General features: G+C 40.0%; 1 protein-coding gene across 4 annotated transcripts; it reads right to left on the reverse strand.

Annotated features, from left to right (window-relative positions):
• Positions 1-698: 698 nt before the first annotated feature.
• STARD6 (StAR related lipid transfer domain containing 6) lies at positions 699-21,510 on the reverse strand. Of its 4 annotated transcripts, none has more exons than XM_059881090.1 (8): positions 21,430-21,510; positions 20,555-20,614; positions 18,309-19,914; positions 18,059-18,108; positions 14,737-14,863; positions 10,914-11,031; positions 8,382-8,475; positions 699-1,867 (listed from the first exon to the last, which is right to left on the reverse strand). In XM_059881090.1, exons 3-8 carry the CDS (start codon positions 18,396-18,398, stop codon positions 1,666-1,668), a joined length of 681 nt encoding a protein of 226 aa, XP_059737073.1. In that variant the 5' UTR covers positions 18,399-19,914; positions 20,555-20,614; positions 21,430-21,510; the 3' UTR covers positions 699-1,665. The 4 variants fall into 4 exon arrangements, with proteins under 4 accessions (XP_059737073.1, XP_024840386.1, XP_024840385.1 ...); XM_024984618.2 differs by lacking the exon at positions 21,430-21,510 and having other exon boundaries at positions 18,309-18,402; positions 19,831-19,914; positions 20,555-21,324; XM_024984617.2 differs by lacking the exon at positions 21,430-21,510 and having other exon boundaries at positions 18,309-18,402; positions 18,792-19,914; positions 20,555-21,324.
• Positions 21,511-22,093: the final 583 nt, after the last annotated feature.

Below are 22,093 nucleotides of genomic sequence, written 5' to 3' on the forward strand. Positions count from 1 at the left end.
TATGGACCAGCCTTCTGTGTGTGGACACTCCTACGTGAGGAGCAGGGGAACAGGCTCTTTCCTAAAGCCTCCCCCACCTCTTCTGATTTCTACCTGCCATTCAGCAGTGCCAGGTTGGAGTCCTCTGCAGCGCCCCGTCTTGAATATACAGATGGTAATAAGGGAACCCAGAGAACTCCTGCTAGGACATTCCTCAGGTGCCCAGGTCCTTGTCCAGTTTGCCACCTTCTTTCCATCTAAGCTGGAGTCTTCCTATGCTTGTCTGGTGAGTGCACGGTCTTCTAGTTTTAGGAGGGAAGACTTGGGAGGAATGGGCTACTACATTCTGGCTAGACCAGAAATTGATTCATGATTCAGCTCCTGATGCCAGATTGTTGTTATTGTTTGGTCACTGTTGGGGTCCTTTAATGAACCGGGACCTGGCAGTCCGGAGGCAACGATAACAAAGTGAAAGAGACAAAGAGGCTGATACTCCCTGGTTTACGCAGAAAACCAACAAAGTCCTTGACACAGCACTTAAGTCTCTCACGAAGGCACCGGGTGCCCTCTCGAGGTGGGGTGAAGGTACAGGGCACTTTCTCGAGAGAGTCCTAGAAGCCCGGACAGGAGAGTGAGCAAGACGGGTCTCTGCGCTCCAAGGAATCAGCTGAAGAGAGAGAGCGAGCGAGAGAGAGAGAAAGACACAGGGACCCAAGCTCTGATGGAGCAAAGGTGCTTTAATGATTTTTCTGTGAGTATATATAGTCTGTAGTACAAGAAGTTTCTTTCGTCAATGATAAAGATCAGAAAACCAAATGTACAGTAACCGTTACCAAGGGAACAAGGGATAATGATGATCACAAGGTCAGGAGACAATCCATATCTCAAGAAAGGGGATCAAGACTAAGCAGTTTTGTCGTAAAGAGAATGTTTACCAAAGGAGATTCAAGCCTGTCTCACACAATGACCGCAGTTCCCGGGAGCAGTGTGCTGTTCCGCTTAAAAAGAAACAAAGGACTTGTGAGAAACAGCACGTAGGAATCCTCCTGTTAACATTCCCCAACAGGTCACTAAGAGGTGTCCGAGACTTTTGTGACCCCATGAATAGCATCCTGCCAGGCTTTTCTGTCCATAGGATTTCCCAGGCAAGAAAACTGGAGTGGGTTGCTGTGCAATCCTCCAGGGGATCTACCTGACCCAGGGATCAAACCTGCATCTCCTGTATTGGTAGGCGGATTCTTTACCACTGATTCATTAGGGAAGCCTGCACATTCCAGACATCAACTGTCAGACATTCTAGCGGACTTCTTGTCAATTTTTATGTTCATGTTTCCTACAGTTGTTGATTTAAGCAGTAGGTAAAACAATTTAAAATATATTTTAATCTTTAATTAGTGCTGACTTCTGATTGTATATGCTTTCTTTTTGATGCTTTTTGCAGAGAATTTTCCAGGGGGAAAAGAAAAAGATAAAAGTGCATTAAGAACCCTTGTTATTTAACATTATTCTTATATGAGATTAAAAACTATATTTAATGCTGTTGTCTTGTACAACTGTGTGGTCTTATTTTCACGAAGTACCTTCAGTAATTTGTTCAAGAATACTGTTTAGAAGAGTGTCACAGTATTTATGCATATTGACTTAGAAGCAAAAGGCTGTAACTGCCACACGTGATTTTAAATGGCCTCATTTCTTCTTTAGGAATGATGAATGCCCATTATGATGATATCCACGTCTTGATGGAATTTTTTGTGTCTTTATTCCATCTTTTACATTGATCATGAAGCTTACTAAATTGGAAGGCATGGTTGTTTCAATTATTGATGGGGCCAATTTTCCTCTCATTTCTGTCTGAACAAACATCACTAATTTGGAATATGCTGGATTCCTGTAAACAAAGGAAGAGTTAAAAAATATAAAGAATTTTTATCTATTGAATTTACAAGTTTATAAGAAGCAGGATTCTTAGTTACCATTGATTGCCAACACTGCTTATGACAGGGGAAATAGTGACTGAAGAAGGAAAAAACATGTGGAATGATTTACACACTCAAAATTATTTTACATAAAAATATTAAGTAGTCAGACTATATCTTAAAGTCTTCAGTTTTAGTTATCATTTCTTTCTTGTCATTTTATCAACTTTTTAAAATTATAAAACTAATGTATGCTTATGAAAATTTAAACAGTAGAGCATTTTCATAATTCCTCTTCATTCTGTTCCCCAGAGACAGTCACTATTTATAGAGTTGACTGTATCTTTTCAGATTATCACCTATGGATATATGAAGATAACACGTGTGTACATATATGTTTATGTACCCTATATACATGCACATGTACATTCTTACTTTTGCAAAAATGAGACATATTTATTTTTCTGGAACTAGTTTCATTTTCCTCTTAGTACGGTACCATGCACCTCTGTGTCTATACAGATCAGCTTATTGTTTTTAATGATTGCATATGATATTTCATATTCTATTAACCAGTCCTCTATTGACTATCATGGAGTTATCTCTTACTTTTTGCCACAATAAATAAAGCTGCAGTAAAACACCTTGTAATATATCCATTTGCACCTCTAGAAATATTGAGTTTCTAGGTCAATGTTTTTGTGTATTTAACATTTTGAAATGTTATCTCCAAACTACCTTCCAAGAAGACCATAGTAGTTTATATTTTAACCCAGTGAACTTCAAACTAGAGGATATGAAGACTTGCCAAGGGGTATGAGAGGCTGAATAACATTTAAGAGAATAAATTTTCAAATCTCTGACTCCCATGTACCTTTTCCTTAAACTGATCTGAGAATATATCTCTGACGGACATTCCAGCTTTTGTTCCACCAGCCTGATCACACCAGCCTTCTTTATAGAACCTTCTGCTTTATAGAACCAAGGGATGTCTGTCATCTCCCCCAAATAAGACTGAATAGTACTAAGGTGCTTTACCCTGGCATATAAACATGAGTTGCTAAAGGAAAAATTCAATCAATTGGAAGTGAGTTAAGAAAGTGAATGACGGATGACAGTAATAAAACCTTACCATGTCAATTCTTTGCTTTCAATAAAATCTAAGGATCTAATTGAATTGTCAGCTGATAAGTCATTAAAAACGATTTTTGATTATAGGTCACTATGTAACATGGAATATAACTCAGAAGAATGTCAAGGAATTGCGTGATGGCCCTAGAGTTCTACTCTCCATTTTAACCCACCCGTTCATGTGAACAAAGTTTCCTACAGTTACATTCATAAAAATGCAAAGTAGAAGTAGACTTGATGTCGTTCTATCTGATGGGATATCTAGAGTAGGCCTTTTGTCCCACGTTTTTTACAGGTAAGTGAGTGTAAGTGATAGAAGCATTTACTCTCGAACCAGAATGCATAGTTTGAAGCTGAGCTTTGCTGTTACCTAGGTGAAACCTTGAGAAAGTTACTTATTTCTCTGGGTTTCCATTTTCTTTTCTGCAAAATGGGGATAGTAAGACCACTACTTTATGGGGTTCTTGTGAGGATCAAATAGTTGACATTTGGTATCTGTAAATTGTAACAGTGTCTGACACACAGTAAATGCTAAGTTTTGCTACTAAGAAGTGTTTCCAGTAACAATCTGCTTTTACATTTAACAATTATGTAATACATTTTTATTTTGATCAATGGGTAATAATAACAATTTAAACCAGTACAAATAAACTTATTTAACATTTAGATACTTCAGTTCAGTTCAGTTACTCAGTCATGTCTGACTCTTTGTGACCCCATGAACTGTGGCATGCCAGGCTTCCCTGTCCATCACCAACTCCTGGAGTTTACCCTAACTCATGTCCATTGAGTCGGTGATGACATCCAACCATCTCATCCTCTGTTGTCCATTCTCCTCCTGCCCTCAATCTTTCCCAGCATCAGGGTCTTTTCAAATGAGTCAGGTCTTGGCATCAGGTGGCCAAAGTATTGGAGTTTCAGCTTCAACATCATTCCTTCCAGTGAACACCCAAGACTGATCTCCTTTAGGATGCACTGGTTGGATCTCCTTGAAGTTCATGGGACTCTCAAGAGTCTTCTCCAACACCACAGTTCAAAAGCATCAATTCTTCAGCACTCAGCTTTCCTTATAGTCCAGCTCTCATGTCCATACATGACTACTGGAAAAACCACAGCCTTGAATAGACGGACCTTTGTTGGCAAAGTAATGTCTCTGCTTTTCAATATGCTGTCTAGGTTAGTCATAACTTTCCTTCCAAGGAGTAAGTGTCTTTTAATTTCATGGCTGCAATCACCATCTGCAGTGATTTTGGAGCCCCCCAAAATAAAGTCTGACACTGTTTCCACTGTTTCCCCATCTATTTCCCATGAAGTGACGGGACCAGATGCCATGATCTTCGTTTTCTGAATGTTGAGCTTTAAGCCAACTTTTTCACTCTCCTCTTTCATCAAAAGGCTTTTTAGTTCCTCTTCACTTTCTCCTGTAAGGGTGGTGTCATCTGCATATCTGAGGTTATTGATATTTCTCCTGGCAATCTTGATTCCAGCTTGTGCTTCCTCCAGCCTAGCGTTTCTCATGATGTACTCTGCATACAAGTTAAATAAGCAGGGTGACAATATACAGCCTTGACGTACTCCTTTTCCAATTTGGAACCAGTCTGTTGTTCCATGTCCAGTTCTAACTGTTGCCTCCTCACCTGCATACAGGTTTCTCAAGAGGCAGATCAGGTGGTCTGGTATTCCCATCTCCCTCAGAATTTTCCACAGTTTATTGTGATCCACACAGTCAAAGGCTTTGGCATAGTCAATAAAGCAGAAGTAGATGTTTTTCTGGAATTCTCTTGCTTTTTCAATCATCCAACAGATGTTGGCAATTTGATCTCAGGTTCCTCTGCCTTTTCTAAAACCAGCTTGAACATCTGGAAGTTCACGGTTCACATATTGCTGAAGCCTGGCTTGGAGAATTTTGAGCATTTCTTTACTAGCCTGTGAGATGAGTGCAATTGTGCGGTAGTTTGAGCATTCTTTGGCATTGTCTTTCTTTGGGATTGGAATGAAAACTGACCTTTTCTAGTCCTGTGGCAACTGCGGAGTTTTCCAAATTTGCTGGCATATTGAGTGCAGCACTTTCACAGCATCATCTTTTAGGATTTGAAATAGCTCAACTGGAATTCCATCACCTCCACTAGCTTTGTTCATAGTGATGGTTTCTAAGGCCCACTTGACTTCACATTCCAGAATATCTGGCTCTAGGTCAGTGATCACACCATCGTGATTATCTGGGTCGTGAAGATCTTTTTTGTACAGTTCTTCTGTGTATTCTTGCCACCTCTTCTTAATATCTTCTGCTTCTTTTAGGTCTTTGCTGTTTCTGTCCTTATTGTGCCCATATTTGCAGGAAATGTTCCCATGGTATCTCTAATTTTCTCGAAGAGGTCTCTAGTCTTTCCCATTCTATTGTTTCCCTCTTTCTTTGCATTGATCGCTGAGGAAGGCTTTCTTATCTCTCCTTGCTATTCTTTGGAACTCTACATTCAAATGGGTATATCTTTACTTTTCTCCTTTGCTTTTCACTTGTCTTCTTCTCACAGCTATTTGTAAGGCCTCCTCAGACAGCCATTTTGCTTTTTTGCATTTCTTTTTCTTGAGGACGGTCTTGATCCCTGTCTCCTGTAAAATGTCACGAACCTCAGTCCATAGTTCATCAGGCACTCTGTCTATCAGATCTAGTCCCTTAAATCTATTTCTCACTTCCACTGTATAATCATAAGGGATTTGATTTAGGTCATACCTAAATGGTCTAGTGGTTTTCCCTACTTCCTTCAATTTAAGTCTGAATTTGGGAATAAGGAGTTCATGATCCGAGCCACAGTCAGCTCCCGGTCCTGTTTTTGCTGACTGTATAGAGCTTCTCCATCTTTGGCTGCAAAGAATACAATCAATCTGATTTCAGTGTTGACCATCTGGTGATGTCCATGTGTAGAGTCTTCTCTTGTGTTGTTGGAAGAGGGTGTTTGCTTTGACCAGTGCATCCTCTTGGCAAAACTCTATTAGCCTTTGCCCTGCTTCATTCTGTACTCCAAGGCCAAATTTGACTTCCTACTTTTGCATTCCAGTCCCCTATAATGAGGGAGAAGGCAATGGCACCCCACTCCAGTACTGTTGCCTGGAAAATCCCACGGATGGAGGAGCCTGGTAGGCTGCAGTCCATGGCGTCGGGAAGAGTCGGACATGACTGAGCGACTTCACTTTCACTTTCCACTTTCATGCATTGGAGAAGGAAATGGCAACCCACTCCAGTGTTCTTGCCTGGCGAATCCCATGGACGGAGAAGCCTGGTGGGCTGCTGTCTCTGGGGTGGCACAGAGTTGGACATGACTGAAGCGACTTAGCAGCAGCAGCCCCTATAATGAAAAGGACATTGTTTTGGGGCTTTAGTTCTAAAAGGTCTTATAGGTCCTCATAGAACTGTTCAACTTCAGCTTCTTCAGCGTTAGATACTTAGGGTCACAGAAATTAAAAGAAATTTTAAAAATTAGGTACTTATTCTTATAGAGGTATGATAGAAAGTAAACAGTGATTGATAAAAGAACCCACAGCATAAACACTGATTGATAAAAGAACCTGAAGCATAAAATATATTTTATTTGGATAAAATTATGCAAGGGAAAAAGAGTAAAAATATCAGATCAAGGAGAAAAGAAATGATATAATATTTCTGACTGTTAAAGGTTATATGTATTTTGAAACTGATAATGTAGTGGTAGGTTTCAAGTTGTTACAGTATTTAGGTTCTGATGAATGCACTTAGAAGTGTGATACAAACATTTTTTTAAAGTGTCAAGATTTATACTATGCTGGAAATTTCACCCTCTTGATATAATGCTATGCAAAATTTTAATATCAACTTAAAAATGTGCAAGGCAATATACGATTTTACAAAATTCTCTTAGAGGGGTTTGAAGACCACTGCTCCAACCAACCATATGAGCATCTATTTTCTTAAACTTTTTTCTATGCAGAATTTAGACTATTTTTACATTGTCTCAAATGGCTGGACTCATTAGCAATTTGTATGGCCTTAAATCTCTATGTGAATTTACTAGGGCTTTACACACTTAACAAAGCTTTTCCAAGATTTACTGGAGAGTATGTTTACTGTAGATAATATGCTTTATAAATTTACTACAGGACTTGAGCTGCACAAAAGGAAAAGGTACAGAAGAATCACTTTTTTGTCAGCATCCTTCTCCAGCAGGTTGCTAGGCAGAGTTCCCACTCTGGGTAGAATATCTAAATTAGTGTTTTTCTCTCTGTCTCTTTTTTTTTTTTTTTGCAGTGGAAAGGGAATGGTGACAAGGTGCAAGAAGGGGACTTTGCCTGTGAAGCACATTTTAGGTTGTGTAACTTCCCAACCAGGATCCCGACTAGCAGCTGATTCACCTACCTGATATGGAGTAATAATCTTTCCCTTGTTTTATCCTTTCCTGCTGTGGAGAATACAGTCTTGGCCATATAATCAAAATTGATAGATGGGGAGAAAAACTACACTGTCATCATCATCATCTGAACCAATGATCCTGTCCATCAATGTAAATATTTGTGGATTTCTTTTAGTTCTCTAATTCAGTAGAAAACATTAAGGAATATGGGTCTAAACATTAAGGAATATGGGCCTAAGTGTCATTTTATTTTGACTTCCTTCACATACGTATTTTTCTCCTACTGAGTGGTTTACATCTGACCAATATAAAGTTTTACATGTCGTTTTATGTGCCAGTATCTTATTTAATATAAAGTCATTTAGCAAATATGTAAGGAAGTTGTAGAATGCTATATAGTGAATTAATATATATATGCATTTATAGAATATGTGTATTGGATGTCACCATCCTATCCAGTGGCTGGCCACCTGTGGGCAGAGGCTCATCTCTAATTTCTCCAGCTCTTCCCTCTCTGAATTTACCTACTGGGTGGCTTATTCTGCAGGTATCTGTTCATAGTAAGTAGTCCATTGGAAAGAATATATTCAAAGTAAAGCATGATTCATTGCTGATAAATGTAACTATTATAATTCTAGAGAAATTTATTTTTCATTTGCAAAAGTCCTTTAATAATTCACAGAAGTGACGAATGGAGAAACATAAAACATCAGGTCAAGGTTCACTGGAGGGCTGATGATGTCTGTGAACACATGACTAGTGCCGGAAAACTGTAAATTATACTTTAAGGGAATTATCTATTCTGATTCTACTTAAGATGAAAAATACTTGAAAAACTATTTTAAAAAATGTATTTAGGGGCATTTTTCCCCCCAACAGGATATACCAGAAAATATTTCTGGTGAGTTAGTTAGCAAGTTACAAACTGAACTAAAAAATGGTTAAACAATAAATATATGGAAATAACACTTACTCTTGCACAGGTAAACATATATAGCCACATGCATGGTTATAACCTCGGATGTAACTTGAGGATGGAGGATATGCTGGAAAATCCACACTAGTAGCTAAGTGATCAAAAGAAAAATTAAAATGAAACCTATGCCACAAAGATAAACAATTCTGTTTCCAGTAGCATATTTTCAAAAATGCATGACATAGCATTTGATTTAACACTGACATTAATTAACATAGGTATGTATGTTTTCACACTTGAGTGTGTACACAGGCCAAAAATGAAAAAGTATCATACTACAAGTACTAGCATGAAAAAGTATCACTACTGTCCTCTCACACTTTTTCAGGCTAGTACTTCTAAAGATGCTGCTACCTTTTACATACAAGAAGAACTGTTACAAGTATAATTTATTTACTTTCTGAGGTATGAAGCAGAAATTACAAAGAAACAGACTAATCTACTAGGATAAATTTTTTTGGTTTATCATTTTTAAAATAAAATATTTGATATGTTATTTAGCCTGTCAATGGAGGCAGTTTAAATGCTCTTTTCTGCCAATTCCCTGTAGCTAACTTCAATGTATGATTAAAAATCAGTAGATTTTGTTTTAGGAATTATGCAGTGTAACTGCAAAACTGCATGTGAAGGTAGAAGGGAGGAGATCTGATTATCTTCACGTTTATGATAATTATAGATACTCTTCCTAAAAACATTTTAAAATATGTATTTCTTTAGTCTGTGCAACTGAATCCTGCTCATCAGAGAATTTTCCTATATGATTTTAATATACATAATCACTTCAGTAGGAAATACAACATTAAGCTCTAGTTAGGAGACAAAATGTGGGAAATGTGTATGCATTTCCCATTTTCACTATCTGTTCCATCATATTAATAGAGCCAGTTGCGTTGGCAAAATGGTACTGCCAAAATTGATATTAACATCTTTCTTCTCTGTTTAAAATATGGAGATTATATTTGTCTTTATTTTTTTTAATTTTGTTACATTCCACAAACAAGTATGGGTCTTTTGTGAGGCACACAGTATGGTAGTTAGCACAGATTCTGGAAAATCAGAAAGACTTGAGCTGCTGCTTAGCTATGTAACTTGATTTCTGTGAACTTCAGTTTCCTTACTGGTGAGAAAATGCACGCAAAACATTTAGCTAAAAGCAAAGTACACAGTAAGCTAAACAACAGTGGAAACATTAAGAAGAAAACTATCAGTGTTCATCAAAAACTCATTCAAAGAAAATCACTTAAAAGCAAATTCAGTAGTGATCACTGAATGACTGATTATAACTATTCATGGATTTTATCTTCTATACTTCTTTTTGACCTTCCTTCTGACCATCAAAAATGAGACACAAATAGAATGGTTTCAAGATAGACAATAAGAGATCAATAAGAGATCTCTGATTCAAATGGACAATATTTTGTGTTATAGGCAGTGAATAAGTGTTTATGTGCCCTCATTTGAAAATGAGATGACTAATGACAGTTGTATGAAAATATATGAGACAAATATGTGAAAGTGATGAACATCAGTCCCCAGTGGTATATACGGTCAACAGAGCTAATTGTGCGAGTGAGTGCTATTAGCAGAGCTATTACTCAGACTTTTACTCTGAAAATTAGAGTCCTACAAGCGGAAAAGAGTAATTAGCAACAGTTAACTGTCCCTGTCCCCAAGTAGTTACAGTAGGGGCAACTATTCACATAGGAATAGTGAGATTAAATTGAATTGTAGAGGAAAAAAACAGGCTCTAGGCTACTACTGTCCTACCAAAGTCCCTTCTCCGTAAATTATCTTGAGTTCTAGGAGTCCAAAGATCTCTGGAGTGTAAACTGGCATGTTTTAAGTGAATAATGCAAATAGGAAGTGGCTACACATTTGCATTTTACAGAGTGACACATTTTTGGCTGGGGGTGGGGGATAGGATAAGGACTGGAGAAATAAATGGCAACCCACTTCAGTATTCTTGCCTGGGAAATCCCACGGACAGAGGAGCCTGGTTGGCTACAGTCCATGGGATCATGAAGAGCTGGACACAACTTAGTGACTGAGCAACAAGCAATGGATAAGAGTATGTTAAAACTTTCAGTTTTTAAGAGAAATGTAAGCACATTTATGAAAAGAGCTATCTAGTGGAATTTTCTTCAGGATTTTTATCAGTTTTTAGATATACCCATTCTACATATTCAAATATAGAAGTATATATCCAAAGATCCATTTTGTTTCTTGGTAGTTTTGTGATGTACGCTGTGAAGGTTTAGCCTGCAAGTATCTATCTATATTCAGTGCTGCAGGGTATATGCTTCAAAAAGGCCAGGAGATGCCAGAGTCATTGACTATGATATAAATGGCACCTCCAGAATTAGGTTAAAAACTTCAGGCTTACCTATAGTACACATGTATTTATTGGACTCACCAAATAAATATAAGAGTAATTAATTGAAAATATTCTTTCAAACTGTGAGTTAAAAGAAAAAAAATTATTAATGACTCATAGTAATTCCCAAGTGTGGGCAAAATATTTCAACTTACAGCTGATAACATCCATATTCCCTTCATAGTGCTTCACAGAGACTAAGTTGATAAAGTCTCGGGGGGAAATTGAGCCCATGGCAAAACTTTCTGTAATGGTATGACACAGGAATGTATCCTGAAACAAATCAAATCATAAAAATTGCAACAATTATTTAATATCTGTTCTTTGTACTGCTCCCCAAAGAATTTCACTAAGTTTGGCCTGTTTTTAGAAAAAGCATGGCTTTGAGGTTTTAAGAATTTATCACCAAGTCAGCTTGCATTTTCAGTGTTAAAGAAATATTAGATGTGTAATTATAAGTGCAAGGCAACAAAAGCAAAAATAAAAGAGTGGGACTACATTAAACTAAAATGCCTCTGCACAGCAAAGGAAACCATTAACAAAATGAAAAGGCGACCCACAGAGTGGGAGAAAATATTTGCATATCATATATCTAACAAGGGGTTAATATAAATTACAAATACAATAAATTTAGAAAAGAATCTTGATATTATCTAATATTTGAATTTTTAGATGAAGAAATTGAAGCCTAACATTGGGGTCGTACAGAGTCGGACATGACTGAAGCGACTTAGCGATTAAGTTACATGTAGAACTAGAGAGATGTACAGAACTAGAACCTGGGTTTCCAGATTTCCAGTACAATAGTGTGTCTGCTACTCCACACTGACTAGGTAATATATTCAGAATAATATATTGACATAGCAGCCTGTGGTGTAAAGCCTAGAATTAAAGACCAGTATATGTGCTGCTTTGACATCTGTTAAAATTGAGTCTTGAATGGCCAAACTGCAAGATCCTCTCTTCATTCTGTTCCCATAGGTAAGAGCCCTTAGTCCAACAATTCTCCTTATCAGCAGGATAAGACACAGTTCCTACTTACACCTGAGTAGTGGGTTTCAGTTCCCTGCTACCCTGTAGAGTTAGTCCAACAACCAATCAGATCCTCCTGCAAGAATCAGGGGTCACCTCAGCTTCTTGATACTACAAAACCTGCTGTGCACAACTCCTGGTTATTAACTCTGTTACTGAGTGCAACCCCCCTGTCACACTGCGGGGCATGGTGTGTCCTGGAGAGCCTAGCTGAGGTATTCCACGTACTGCTGCCTCAGCATCCATTTTGTTTGGCCAAGCAGCCTGCAGGGGCTTAAACTAACACCAGCTCTCTCACGTAAGCATAGCTTAGATAATAGCCCGAAGAGTCACAAGCAAATTTAAGTTCCTGATATGACTTCCCCAACAGCCCTTCTGATCAGCAGTCTCCCACACTTCCCAGGGCCTTCCCCTTGTGAGCCCCTTAAATCAGACCACCTGTGTAGTTTACTAAAATCCTGCCATGTTTGGTTCCAAATGATCAATCTGGCCTTAGCCTAGGAACCCCAAAGCACTCTACCCACAGACCCTAATAAAGGCACACGTCCACCTGTCTGCACCCTACCTTGACCTCCCCACACAGGGCCCTTAACGTGTGCTATGCACTTCCTCCAGGACTGTAATAAACTTCTCTATTTCAATTTCTTTTGTGGTCATTTGTTGAACCTGGCTCACCATTGGCATCCTGTGCCCCACCAACAAATGTTAATTTAACAAAGTCTTAACAGTCTTCCTTTCCTGGGCTGTGATTAGTCTTAATAAACTGCTGTAGATCTTATTTGTCTAAGTGCTGGTGTCGAAGTGTTTGTTTGACCACCGCCATAACCCTAGAGCAGGAATCCCTTCCTCACCAATGGAGTGAATGAGTCAATTAAAATGCACCCTTGCAAAATGAATGCTACAAACATTCATAAGAAGGCAGAAAAGGTCTTCTCATTGTGTAATGTGATTCAGAGATATTATGGTATACTGAAAAAGACATCAAATCTGAATCAGGAGATCAGTATAAGTCCTGGTTCTACCATACACTGTCTGTGTTGACCTTGGGCAAATCTAAATTTCTCTGGCCACCTGATGCAAAGAACTGACTCATTTGAAAAGACCCTGATGCTGGGAAAGATTGAAGGCAGGAGGAGAAGGGGATGACAGAGGATGAGATGGTTGGGTGTCATCACTGACTCAATGGACATGAGTTTGAGTAAACTCCGGGAGTTGGTGATAGACAGGGAGGCCTGGTGTGCTGCAGTCCATGGGGTCGCAAAGAGTCAGACACGACTGAGTGACTGAACTGAACTGAAATTTCTCTGAATATGTTTTCAAGTCTTTTGATGCCAAATCTACTATACTTTCCATTATTGTAGCTGACTTGCAGCAAAAACAGAAATATCTGAAATGCTAATGAAACTGTATAATTAGTATCATACAATTATGAATGAAACAATACAATGTTTGCATTTTCATTTGTGACAGACCAAGTTCAAATCCCAAGAGAGTCACAGAACTGTGTTCTCTGTGGACAAGAACTCCAGAGCCTTTCTTCAAGATGAAACTACTTTACCTTCCCGGGCTTTTCTGCAACCTCATCCTCATCCCAGATTTTAAAATCAGTTTAACAGAAGGAGGTGCAGGTAACCTACAGAGTTCTAAATAACTGGTAAAGTGATGGCAGGTATGTGGGACATTTGTTTGATGAGTGAAATGGGCTTGGGGACTTAAAGAACCAGACTCAGTAATCTGGAATTTTACAAATGCAACTGTTTGTAAAAATCATAAAAGTTTGCATTCCGCCAACATTCTTCACCTTTACCATTTCCTTCTATTAAAATTATTATTAGCCAAAATATAGAAGTCATTTTTTAAAAACAGCCTGCTGCTGCTAAGTCACTTCAGTCGTATCTGACTCTGTGTGACCTCATAGATGGCAGCCCACCAGGATCCCCCATCCCTGGGATTCTCCAGGCAAGAACACTGGAGTAGGTTGCCATTTCCTTCTCTAATGCATGAAAGTGAAAAGTGAAAGTGAAGTCGCTCAGTCATGTCCGACTCTTCGCAACCCCATGGACTGCAGCCTACCAGGCTCCTCCATCCAAGGGATTTTCCAGGCAAGAGTACTGGAGTGGGTTGCCATTGCCTTCTCTGAAAAACAGCCTGCTAAGGTGTAATTTACGTATCGTGACGTCTAACAGTCTTCGTAAGTACCAGAGTGACACGGTACTGCAGCAGAGTTCGAAGTCCCTCAGCCGACTCCCGTCTTCTGTTTCTCCCCCTTTCCGCTGCATCTCAGTCTCTCTCGTTTCACCCATTTCCTCTCCTCCTGAGCTCTCAGTGTGGCCTCGCCTCACCCTGCTCCTCTGCCCTTCTAAGCCCCATTTGCCTCTTGCATTCTGTCTTCCTTTCTCTCACCTCTAGGACTTTAACTTCCTACTCCATTACCTCTATTTTTCTTTTCTCTGTTTTTATTCTTCCCCTTCATCTCTGAGATAATGTATTTGAAAGTGTTTCTAAAACCACAACCATCATAACGTTATTTCACACATGCATTTAAAAAGTTACATGCTATTTGTTCTTAAGTCCTTAACAGTATCTACAATGTTATCTAGTGTGTTATGACTACAATAAATCTACTGACTTCCGTCAACAAGGCATGCTTAATTTTTATTCCCCTTGATGGAGGAGGAAAATCCATGAGTTCAGTCCTATCAATAACCAAAGGCACACATCTGCAGGAGAGCTGACCAGTTTCAGAATGTGGTATGCACTAAAAATAGAATAAAGCTAACTGGAATTGAACTCTCAATTAATAAAGAAAAAAGTTTTAAGCTTTTTATAAAGATTTCAACTTGATTTGAATATATAAAATACAGATGTAATAAACTGAAATCACTAAGATATAAAAGCTAAAACTGCATTAATACAGTAAAAGTCCAACATTAAACAATAAATTACCAAATCAATCTTTAGTACCATGTTGTACATTTTCAATGATTTGTCCCATGTGACTCTGTTTTCAGGTTTGAAGAGGAAATCAGATAGTTTAGATGTCGATTCTGGAATCATTGCTTCAACACGATATCTATGGTTAACAAAATAAAGAAAATTCAAAATTTAATTGAATTTAGCCTAAGTTGAAAATATGGTATCACAGTATAAAGCACACTAATTTAACAAATAATATAAAGAAAATTTGAAGGTAATATTAGCGATTTAAAATACTAATATTCAATTGTAAGTTGTTGCTTAGTTGCTAAGTCATGTCTGACTCTTTTGTGACCCCATGGACTGTAGCCGGTCAAACTCCTCTGTCCATGGAATTCTCCAGGCAAGAATACTGGAGCAGGTTGCCATTCCCTTCTCCAGGGGATCTTCCTGACCCAGAGATCAAGCCTGTGTCTCCTGCATTGGGAGGCAGATTCTTTACCACTGAGCCACCAGGGAAGCCAGTAACAGTTTTATTTAAATATGCATTGCAATAGTTAATATAAATTATTTAAAAATTCATTTTTCAACAAATTTTGTTTGTACTGTTTCTATAGTTGTCTTTTTTTTTTTTTTTTTTAATTATTTGGCTGCACCGTGTCTTAGTTGCAGAACCCAGGTGGGCCTTTGTTGCTGTGTGCGGGCTCCCCTCTGGGTCTGGCTTGTCTCCAGAGTGCACATGCTCAGTAGTCAAGGGGAGTGGGTGTAGTTGCCCTATGGCTTGTGGGATCTCAGTTCCCCAAGCAGGGATTGAATCATGTCCCCTGTATAGGGCGGTGGATGCTTAACCACTGGACCATCAGGGAAGTCCCTATTGTTGTCTTTTTAAAAGGACTACTTTCATTTACAATTTTTCTAAATTCTTTCTCATAAACTTTTACATGCTCTATTTATCATAAGCCTTAAGTAACTGATGAGATGCTTATGTGGTTGTGCAGCATCTTGTGGCCTTAATTCTTAAGAATGTAATATGATATAAGCAGAGGTAAGAAAACTTTTCAGTAAAGAGCCAGATGGTAAATAATCTGGCTTTGCTTCATGACATAGAACATAGACTTCATGTTCCATGTTGCAATTATTCAACTTTATTAGTGCAGCAGTGAAACAGCCATAGACAATATATAATAAATGGGTCTGTCTGTATTATAATTAAACTGTCAGTTTTCACTCCAATCCCAAAGAAAGGCAGTGCCAACGAATGTTCAAACCATACAACTGCACTCATTTCATGTGCTAGCAAGGTAATGCTCAAAACCCCTCAAACTAGGCTTCAACAGTACATGAACTGAGAACTTCAGATTTACAAGCTGGATTTAGAAAATGCAGGGTTTAGAAAACCAGAGATCAAATTGCCAACATCTGTTGTATCAAAGAAAAAGCAAGGGAATTTCAGAAAAACATTTATTTCTGCTTCACTGCTGTTGCTGCTAAGTCGCTGCAGTCGTGTCTGACTCTGTGCGACCCTATAGACAGCAGCCCACCAGGCTCCCCCGTCCCTGGGATTCTCCAGGCAAGAACACTGGAGTGGGTTGCCATTTCCTTCTCCAATTTTCTGCTTCACTGACTTCTGCTAAAGGCTTTGACTGTGTGGATCACAGCAAACTGTGGAAAATTCTTAAAGTGATGGGGATACCAGACTACCTTACCTGTCTCCTGAGAAATCTGTATTCAGGACAAGAAGCAACAGTTAGAACTGGACATGAAACAATGGACCGCTTTAAAGTTGGGAAAGGAATAGGCAAGGCTGTATGTATATTGTCACCCTGCTTATTTAACTTCTATGCAGAGTACATCATGTGAATTGCTGGGCTGGATGACTCATAAGCTCTAATCAAGATTGCTGGGAGAAATATCAACAACCTCAGATATGCAGATGATACCACTCTAGAGGAAATCAACCCTGATTATTCATTGGAAGGATTGATGCTGAAGCTGAAGCTCCAATACTTGGGCAACCTGATGGGAAGAACTGACTCACTAGAAAAGACCCTGATGCTGGGAAAGATTGAAAGCAGGAGAAGGGGGTGACAGAGGATGAGATGGTTGAATGCACTCAGTGACTCAATGGACATGAGTTTGAGCAAGCTCAGGGAGATGGTGAAGGACTGGGAAGCTTCTCGTGCTGCAGTCCATGGGGTCGGAAGGAGTCAGACACCGCTGAGCCACTGAACAACAACCCTCCCCCCTGCCCCCGCCACCAAAAGAAACTCAGTCAAATTTGGTTTTCTAAATAACATATAAACAACTCTTAAAAATATGGTTTAAAAAAGTCTGCACAATTTCCCTTAGTGTATTTGAATTTGAAACAACAGGTTCCTAAAAAATATCCTTAAAAAGCAGCTTACAGAAAAAATTATAAGAGAATCTGCCTGCCAATGCAAGAGAACTCAGAAGACATAAGTTCGATCCCTGGGTTGGGAAGATCCCCTGGAGGAGGAAATGGCAACCCACTTCAGTATTCTTGCCAGGAAAATTCCATGGACAGGGTAGCCCAGAGGGTTACAGTTCATGGGTTGCAAAGAGTCGGATACAACTGTGCAACTAAACATGCACACGTGTACACACACACATACACAATATCCTTAAAAGCACTTACAGAAAAAATTATATATATTTGCAAGAGAAATATATTGGGGAAATAAACTTTATCTTTAAGTGGTTCACTTAATGGAAAGGTGAAATGTTGAAAAGACCACAAAATACTCTAAGAAAAAACCAATCTATTTTTACAGTTATTAGTTATTAGTTCTTGAAGTGGAAATTCCTAGTTTTGTGAAGTATTCACTAGAAGTGATTTTTTTTTCTGTCTTCAAGTTTGAAAATTCGATGGTACATATTACTCTATTTTTATTAATCCACGTTTCAACCAAGTGACTTTATAAGTAATTTCTATTTCCTGTTCACTATCAAATAATGTCTTATAGCTAATGAAGTAGCACTGAATTCTTGGAGAAGGCACTGGCAACTCACTCCAGTACTCTTGCCTGGAAAATCCCATGGATGGAGGAGCCTGGTAGGCTGCAGTCCATGGGGTCGCTAAGAGTTGGGCACGACTAAGCAACTTCACTTTCACTTTTCACTTTCATGCACTGGAGAAGGAAATGGCAACCCACTCCAGTGTTCTTGCCTGGAGAATCCCAGGGACGGGGGAGCCTGGTGGGCTGCCATCTATGGGGTTGCAGAGTCGGACATGACTGAAGCAACTTAGCAGCAGTAGCAGCAGCACTGAATTCTAGATAGATCAATGTCATTGAATTCAAAACCATGATTATAAATAGGAAATTGTACTCACAGATTTCCATGGAATTTTTTAGAAGCCTTGCTGGAAACAGTTATTTTTTTCTCAAAGAGGAATAAAAAAATCCACAAATAAATTAGCTGTCACATACAGAAAGAAATGAAATATAAAAAACAAAAAAAAAAAAAAGAAAGTAAAAACCTTTTTTGGTTTGTAAAAGAAAATATTAAAAAAAAAGTCTTTGCAATGATTTATTTTCCATTAAAAAACAAACTCTTGAAATATATTTAACTTGTTTTCTTACTGAATTCTTAACCACTTTCCAGCCTGATGTATCTTGATAGTAACCTAAAATTTCTTGAGCAGTTTGTTGGGCAAGTGCCTTATAGTCCATCTACCTGCAAATATGCAAAGTATTAAAAGCAAATGACTGGTGAGAAAGAAATCATACAAAGATTTTTTTAAATGCTCTATTTCATTTTAATACTATTTCTAAATGTCTGTCACATAGCAATGAACAATAATTCTGTTTTCAATGCATGCATGCATGGATCTCTTCTTTTTTATTCAGTATTTCAAATGAGAAAATGTGATACATCACAAAGAGCAGGCTTTAGCTTTGGAGTCAGAGACTGGAGTCAAATCCTGTCTCTGCCACTGACAAATTGTAAACCACATTATTTAATATTTCTCTTTCCCCATTTTATCAAACTGTAAAACTGGGATAATACCTAAGTCAGTAGAACTGATGTGAGGATTAACTGAAACAATACACTAAACATCTTACCCCTTTCCCTGGCACATATTATTTCTAACAGCTCAGTCTTGCTTCCTTTCTCCTGTGAAGCAACGTAATCTGCTGATCAGGGGTTACTGGGGCTTCGTCTCTTTCACAGTGAGTGGCAGTGGCGCTGAGGACCTGAGCCCGGCTTCCTCTGCAAAGTCAACGTCTTCCTGTTTCCTTCTCTCCCTCTTAGCACCAATCACATTGAGCTTCCTGGTTGTTCCTCAGATACAATCAGCAACTTCCTACCTCAGGGTCTTTGTACTTGCTGTTCCCTGTGCTTGTAACGTTCTTCCTCAGTGTGCCCACAACTGACTCCTCCTCATTGGTGTCTTTGCTTAAATATTCTCTTCAGAGAGGATCAAGTTCATATCAATTCAGATCAAACAGACGTATTAAACTCTTGCTAAGGGCTAAATATTGTGGTATCTGTGGCAAAAGCAGTTGAGTATGATCCTGTTCCTGCTTTGAATGAGCTCAGGAAGGTGGTGTCTCATTGGTCCTTTGGCCTATCACCCATAAGGGAAGCTGGCTGGTGTGGTGGAAAGAATGACAACACAGAACTGGATTCAAATCTTGGCTTTGCCATTTACCACCAGCTTTATAATTTAGGGTAAACTGCTTAGCCTTTGGACTTCGATTTTCATTTCTATAGACAGGGGATAGTAATACCTGTCTCATGGGGTTATTATGAGGATTAAGTGATTTAATATATGTAGAAGTGACTGAAACAGTGTCAGGCCCTTCTTGGTGCTCAAAGGTTAGTTTTTGCTTTTTCTTTAAATGGACATATTTAAATCTAGCTAAAAACAAACAAACAACCAAAAACTCTCCTAAAAGCTGCCTGAATAAACCTCAGAGTTTAATTATCAGCATATGTCTTCCTGCTCTCACCTAAATGCCTTTAGGTTGGATCATAAATCTACTTTTTTCTTGTTTTAGTTCTTCGGCAAGGTGTAGCACCTAATTGACATATATATTTGAAAAATGTTTGGTAAACTGTTATAATTCCTTCTTCTTAGGAGACTCTTGGTTTCTTTACCTTTCCTAGTAGATCTAAGCCAGAATTTTAATAACTACTGGGACTCTTCTCCAAATCCTGATGGATATCTCCATATCTTTTAACCTGTGAAGGAACAAAAGTGGAAGCAGAATTATTTTGATCCATGAATTAGAAAATATATTTGATAATTTCCTTAATATTTTTTCAGTGTCTTTGATTTGTACTTTATGTACTCATTCGGAAACATGTACTATATGTTTCCTCAATGTAAGAAAAAGGTAGTAAGAACATAAAGATAATGTTTATGAAAAGAATCTTTGAGAAATTACCTTTTAAAAGGATAGGTTTAAAAGACACTTAAGTGTGAAATGTGGATTAAAATGTCTAAGTTTTTAAGCTCATGCCACTAACAATCCTTGGTTGGTCCCTGACCTGGGCTTCTCCCAGCGTTTTTAACACAGTCCTTTATTTCCTACCAACAACATACTTGATACTGAAGGATCAGGAAATTGCAGATTTTTTGCAACATATCACTAGAATATAAACTTTCTGCAAGGACTTTGTCTTATTCATTTTCAAATCGCTAGCACTGCTTACTGCCACAACAAACATGTGCTTAACTGAACCACTCAACTAAATTTTATAGCTTCTGGACCTTTTCGTTTGCCAAGAAAAAAAAAAAAGGTATGGTTAAGCCTAGTGGGCTAGAGAGGGTGACGAGATGAAAAGAGCCAACGGCAAGACTCCAGTTGGACAGTATTACCTGGTGATGTAACACTGGTTGTGCAGGAACATGTTCAGATGGGATAATGATCAAGGATATCTTCACCCACAGGGTCAGTGGAAAATAAACACAAACCAATATTGAGATGGCATCTTTTTCTGATAACACCACTCGGTTGAAACTGGTTTCTTCGCACCTCACATCCTGTCCCAGCCTTGTAAACAGGTTCCCATATGTTGTTAAGTGGCTCTTTACATCTGTTTGTATAATCTCCCTCTTTCTGGGCTGCCTGAGTGGGTCCCCAATCCGTGCTGGGTCACTGCCATTCTTCCCTGGGAATCAAGGTCCCCAAGGACTTTGTTAAGTGTCATCGCGGGCCCAACTCCCTCCTCCAATTCCGCGTCTGCTTTGAACTCGAGGGGGCTGGTGGGGAGACCAGGGAAGCCGGGTTCACGGAAGGGAAGGGGAAGGCGCAGAGGGAGGGAGGGAAGAACGTGGTCTGGGGAGCGGCCCCCCGGGCCCAGTGGCTGTTTTATCCTGGGAGCGGGTTTCTGAAAGCAGAGAGGCCGAGCGTGTGGGGAGGACTGGAATGGAGGGGCTAGCTCTCAAAAGACTGAAACGGAAGCCGCCAGGGTTCCAGGTCCCCCTTTCTGCCCAGTCCCCTCTTGAAGCCTCGGGAAACTGGCCGAAGGAAGCTCAGCCTGTCATCCGTGGAGACCGGCCGCACGGAGCCGTAACCAAGACCGGGATGACGTAGCGCGTGCCGGTCAACAACGCCGAGGTAGCCTGGGATCTCCGCACCCCGGAAGACCCGGAAGGAAAAACTACACTTCCCAGCGGCGACCGCGACCCAGCCCCGTTCTCTCCGTCCCGCCCCCTCGCCCCGCCCTCTTCCGAGCACCACGCATGCGCACCGCAAGTCAGCGCCATGTTGGGTCAGTTTGAAAGCTAGCGCGGGCGTAGCCCTGGGATGTGACGGCGCAGGTAGATGCGAGCAAGCTGAGGCGGAGGCGGGGCGGCTACCCGGTCGGGATGCTTTGTCGCGTCTCCCATCCGGTGACAGCCCAAGGCTTTCAGTGGAGAGTTGTGGACGTGTGCGCTTTTCTCGTTTTTTTAAATTTTTTTGGGCCTTCGTCGGTGAGTTCGGCCCGAACGGTGGGTGTATTTCCGAGGGGCGTCCCATTCCTTGACAGCCTGAGAGAGGGGAGGGCTAAGGGAAAGATGGCGGGGTGGGAGAGGGACGGCGTTTCCCGAGGCAAGGCGCGGGCTGACAGGCCGGGTGGGAAGCGGGCAGCTTCAAGAGGAGGGGCTCGGAATGGGATGGAGGGGGCCTGACCTGGCCCTCGGGCGCTTCCGGAGGCTGAAGCGGGCGGGGAGGGAGGCTCTCGGGCTTCGGGGGCCGCCGCCTCGCAAAGACTCAGCCCGCCCAGTCCTGTTGTCTGATAACGGTTTAGAGAAGCTGTGTCTGTGACCGCGGCGTTGGGTGGGCTGGCGGGGGATGCTGGAATCCCCGAGGGAGGTGGGTCCTAGTTCATTCAGGGGGCAGGCTTTGAACCCGAAGATGCCCCTCAGCAGGGG

Source organism: Bos taurus, chromosome 24, assembly GCF_002263795.3.
Source record: "Bos taurus isolate L1 Dominette 01449 registration number 42190680 breed Hereford chromosome 24, ARS-UCD2.0, whole genome shotgun sequence".
NCBI classification, from domain to species: Eukaryota; Metazoa; Chordata; class Mammalia; order Artiodactyla; family Bovidae; genus Bos; species Bos taurus.

Coding starts and splice junctions, on each gene's coding strand:
- STARD6 (XM_059881090.1), bottom strand. CDS start 18,398: ATGGACTATAAGGCACTTGCCCAACAAACTGCTCAAGAAATTTTAGGT. Junction 8,476..10,913: donor GAATATGGATGTTATCAGCT/GTAAGTTGAAAT, acceptor TTGATCACTTAG/CTACTAGTGTGGATTTTCCA. Junction 1,868..8,381: donor ATATGTTTACCTGTGCAAGA/GTAAGTGTTATT, acceptor CTTTGTTTACAG/GAATCCAGCATATTCCAAAT.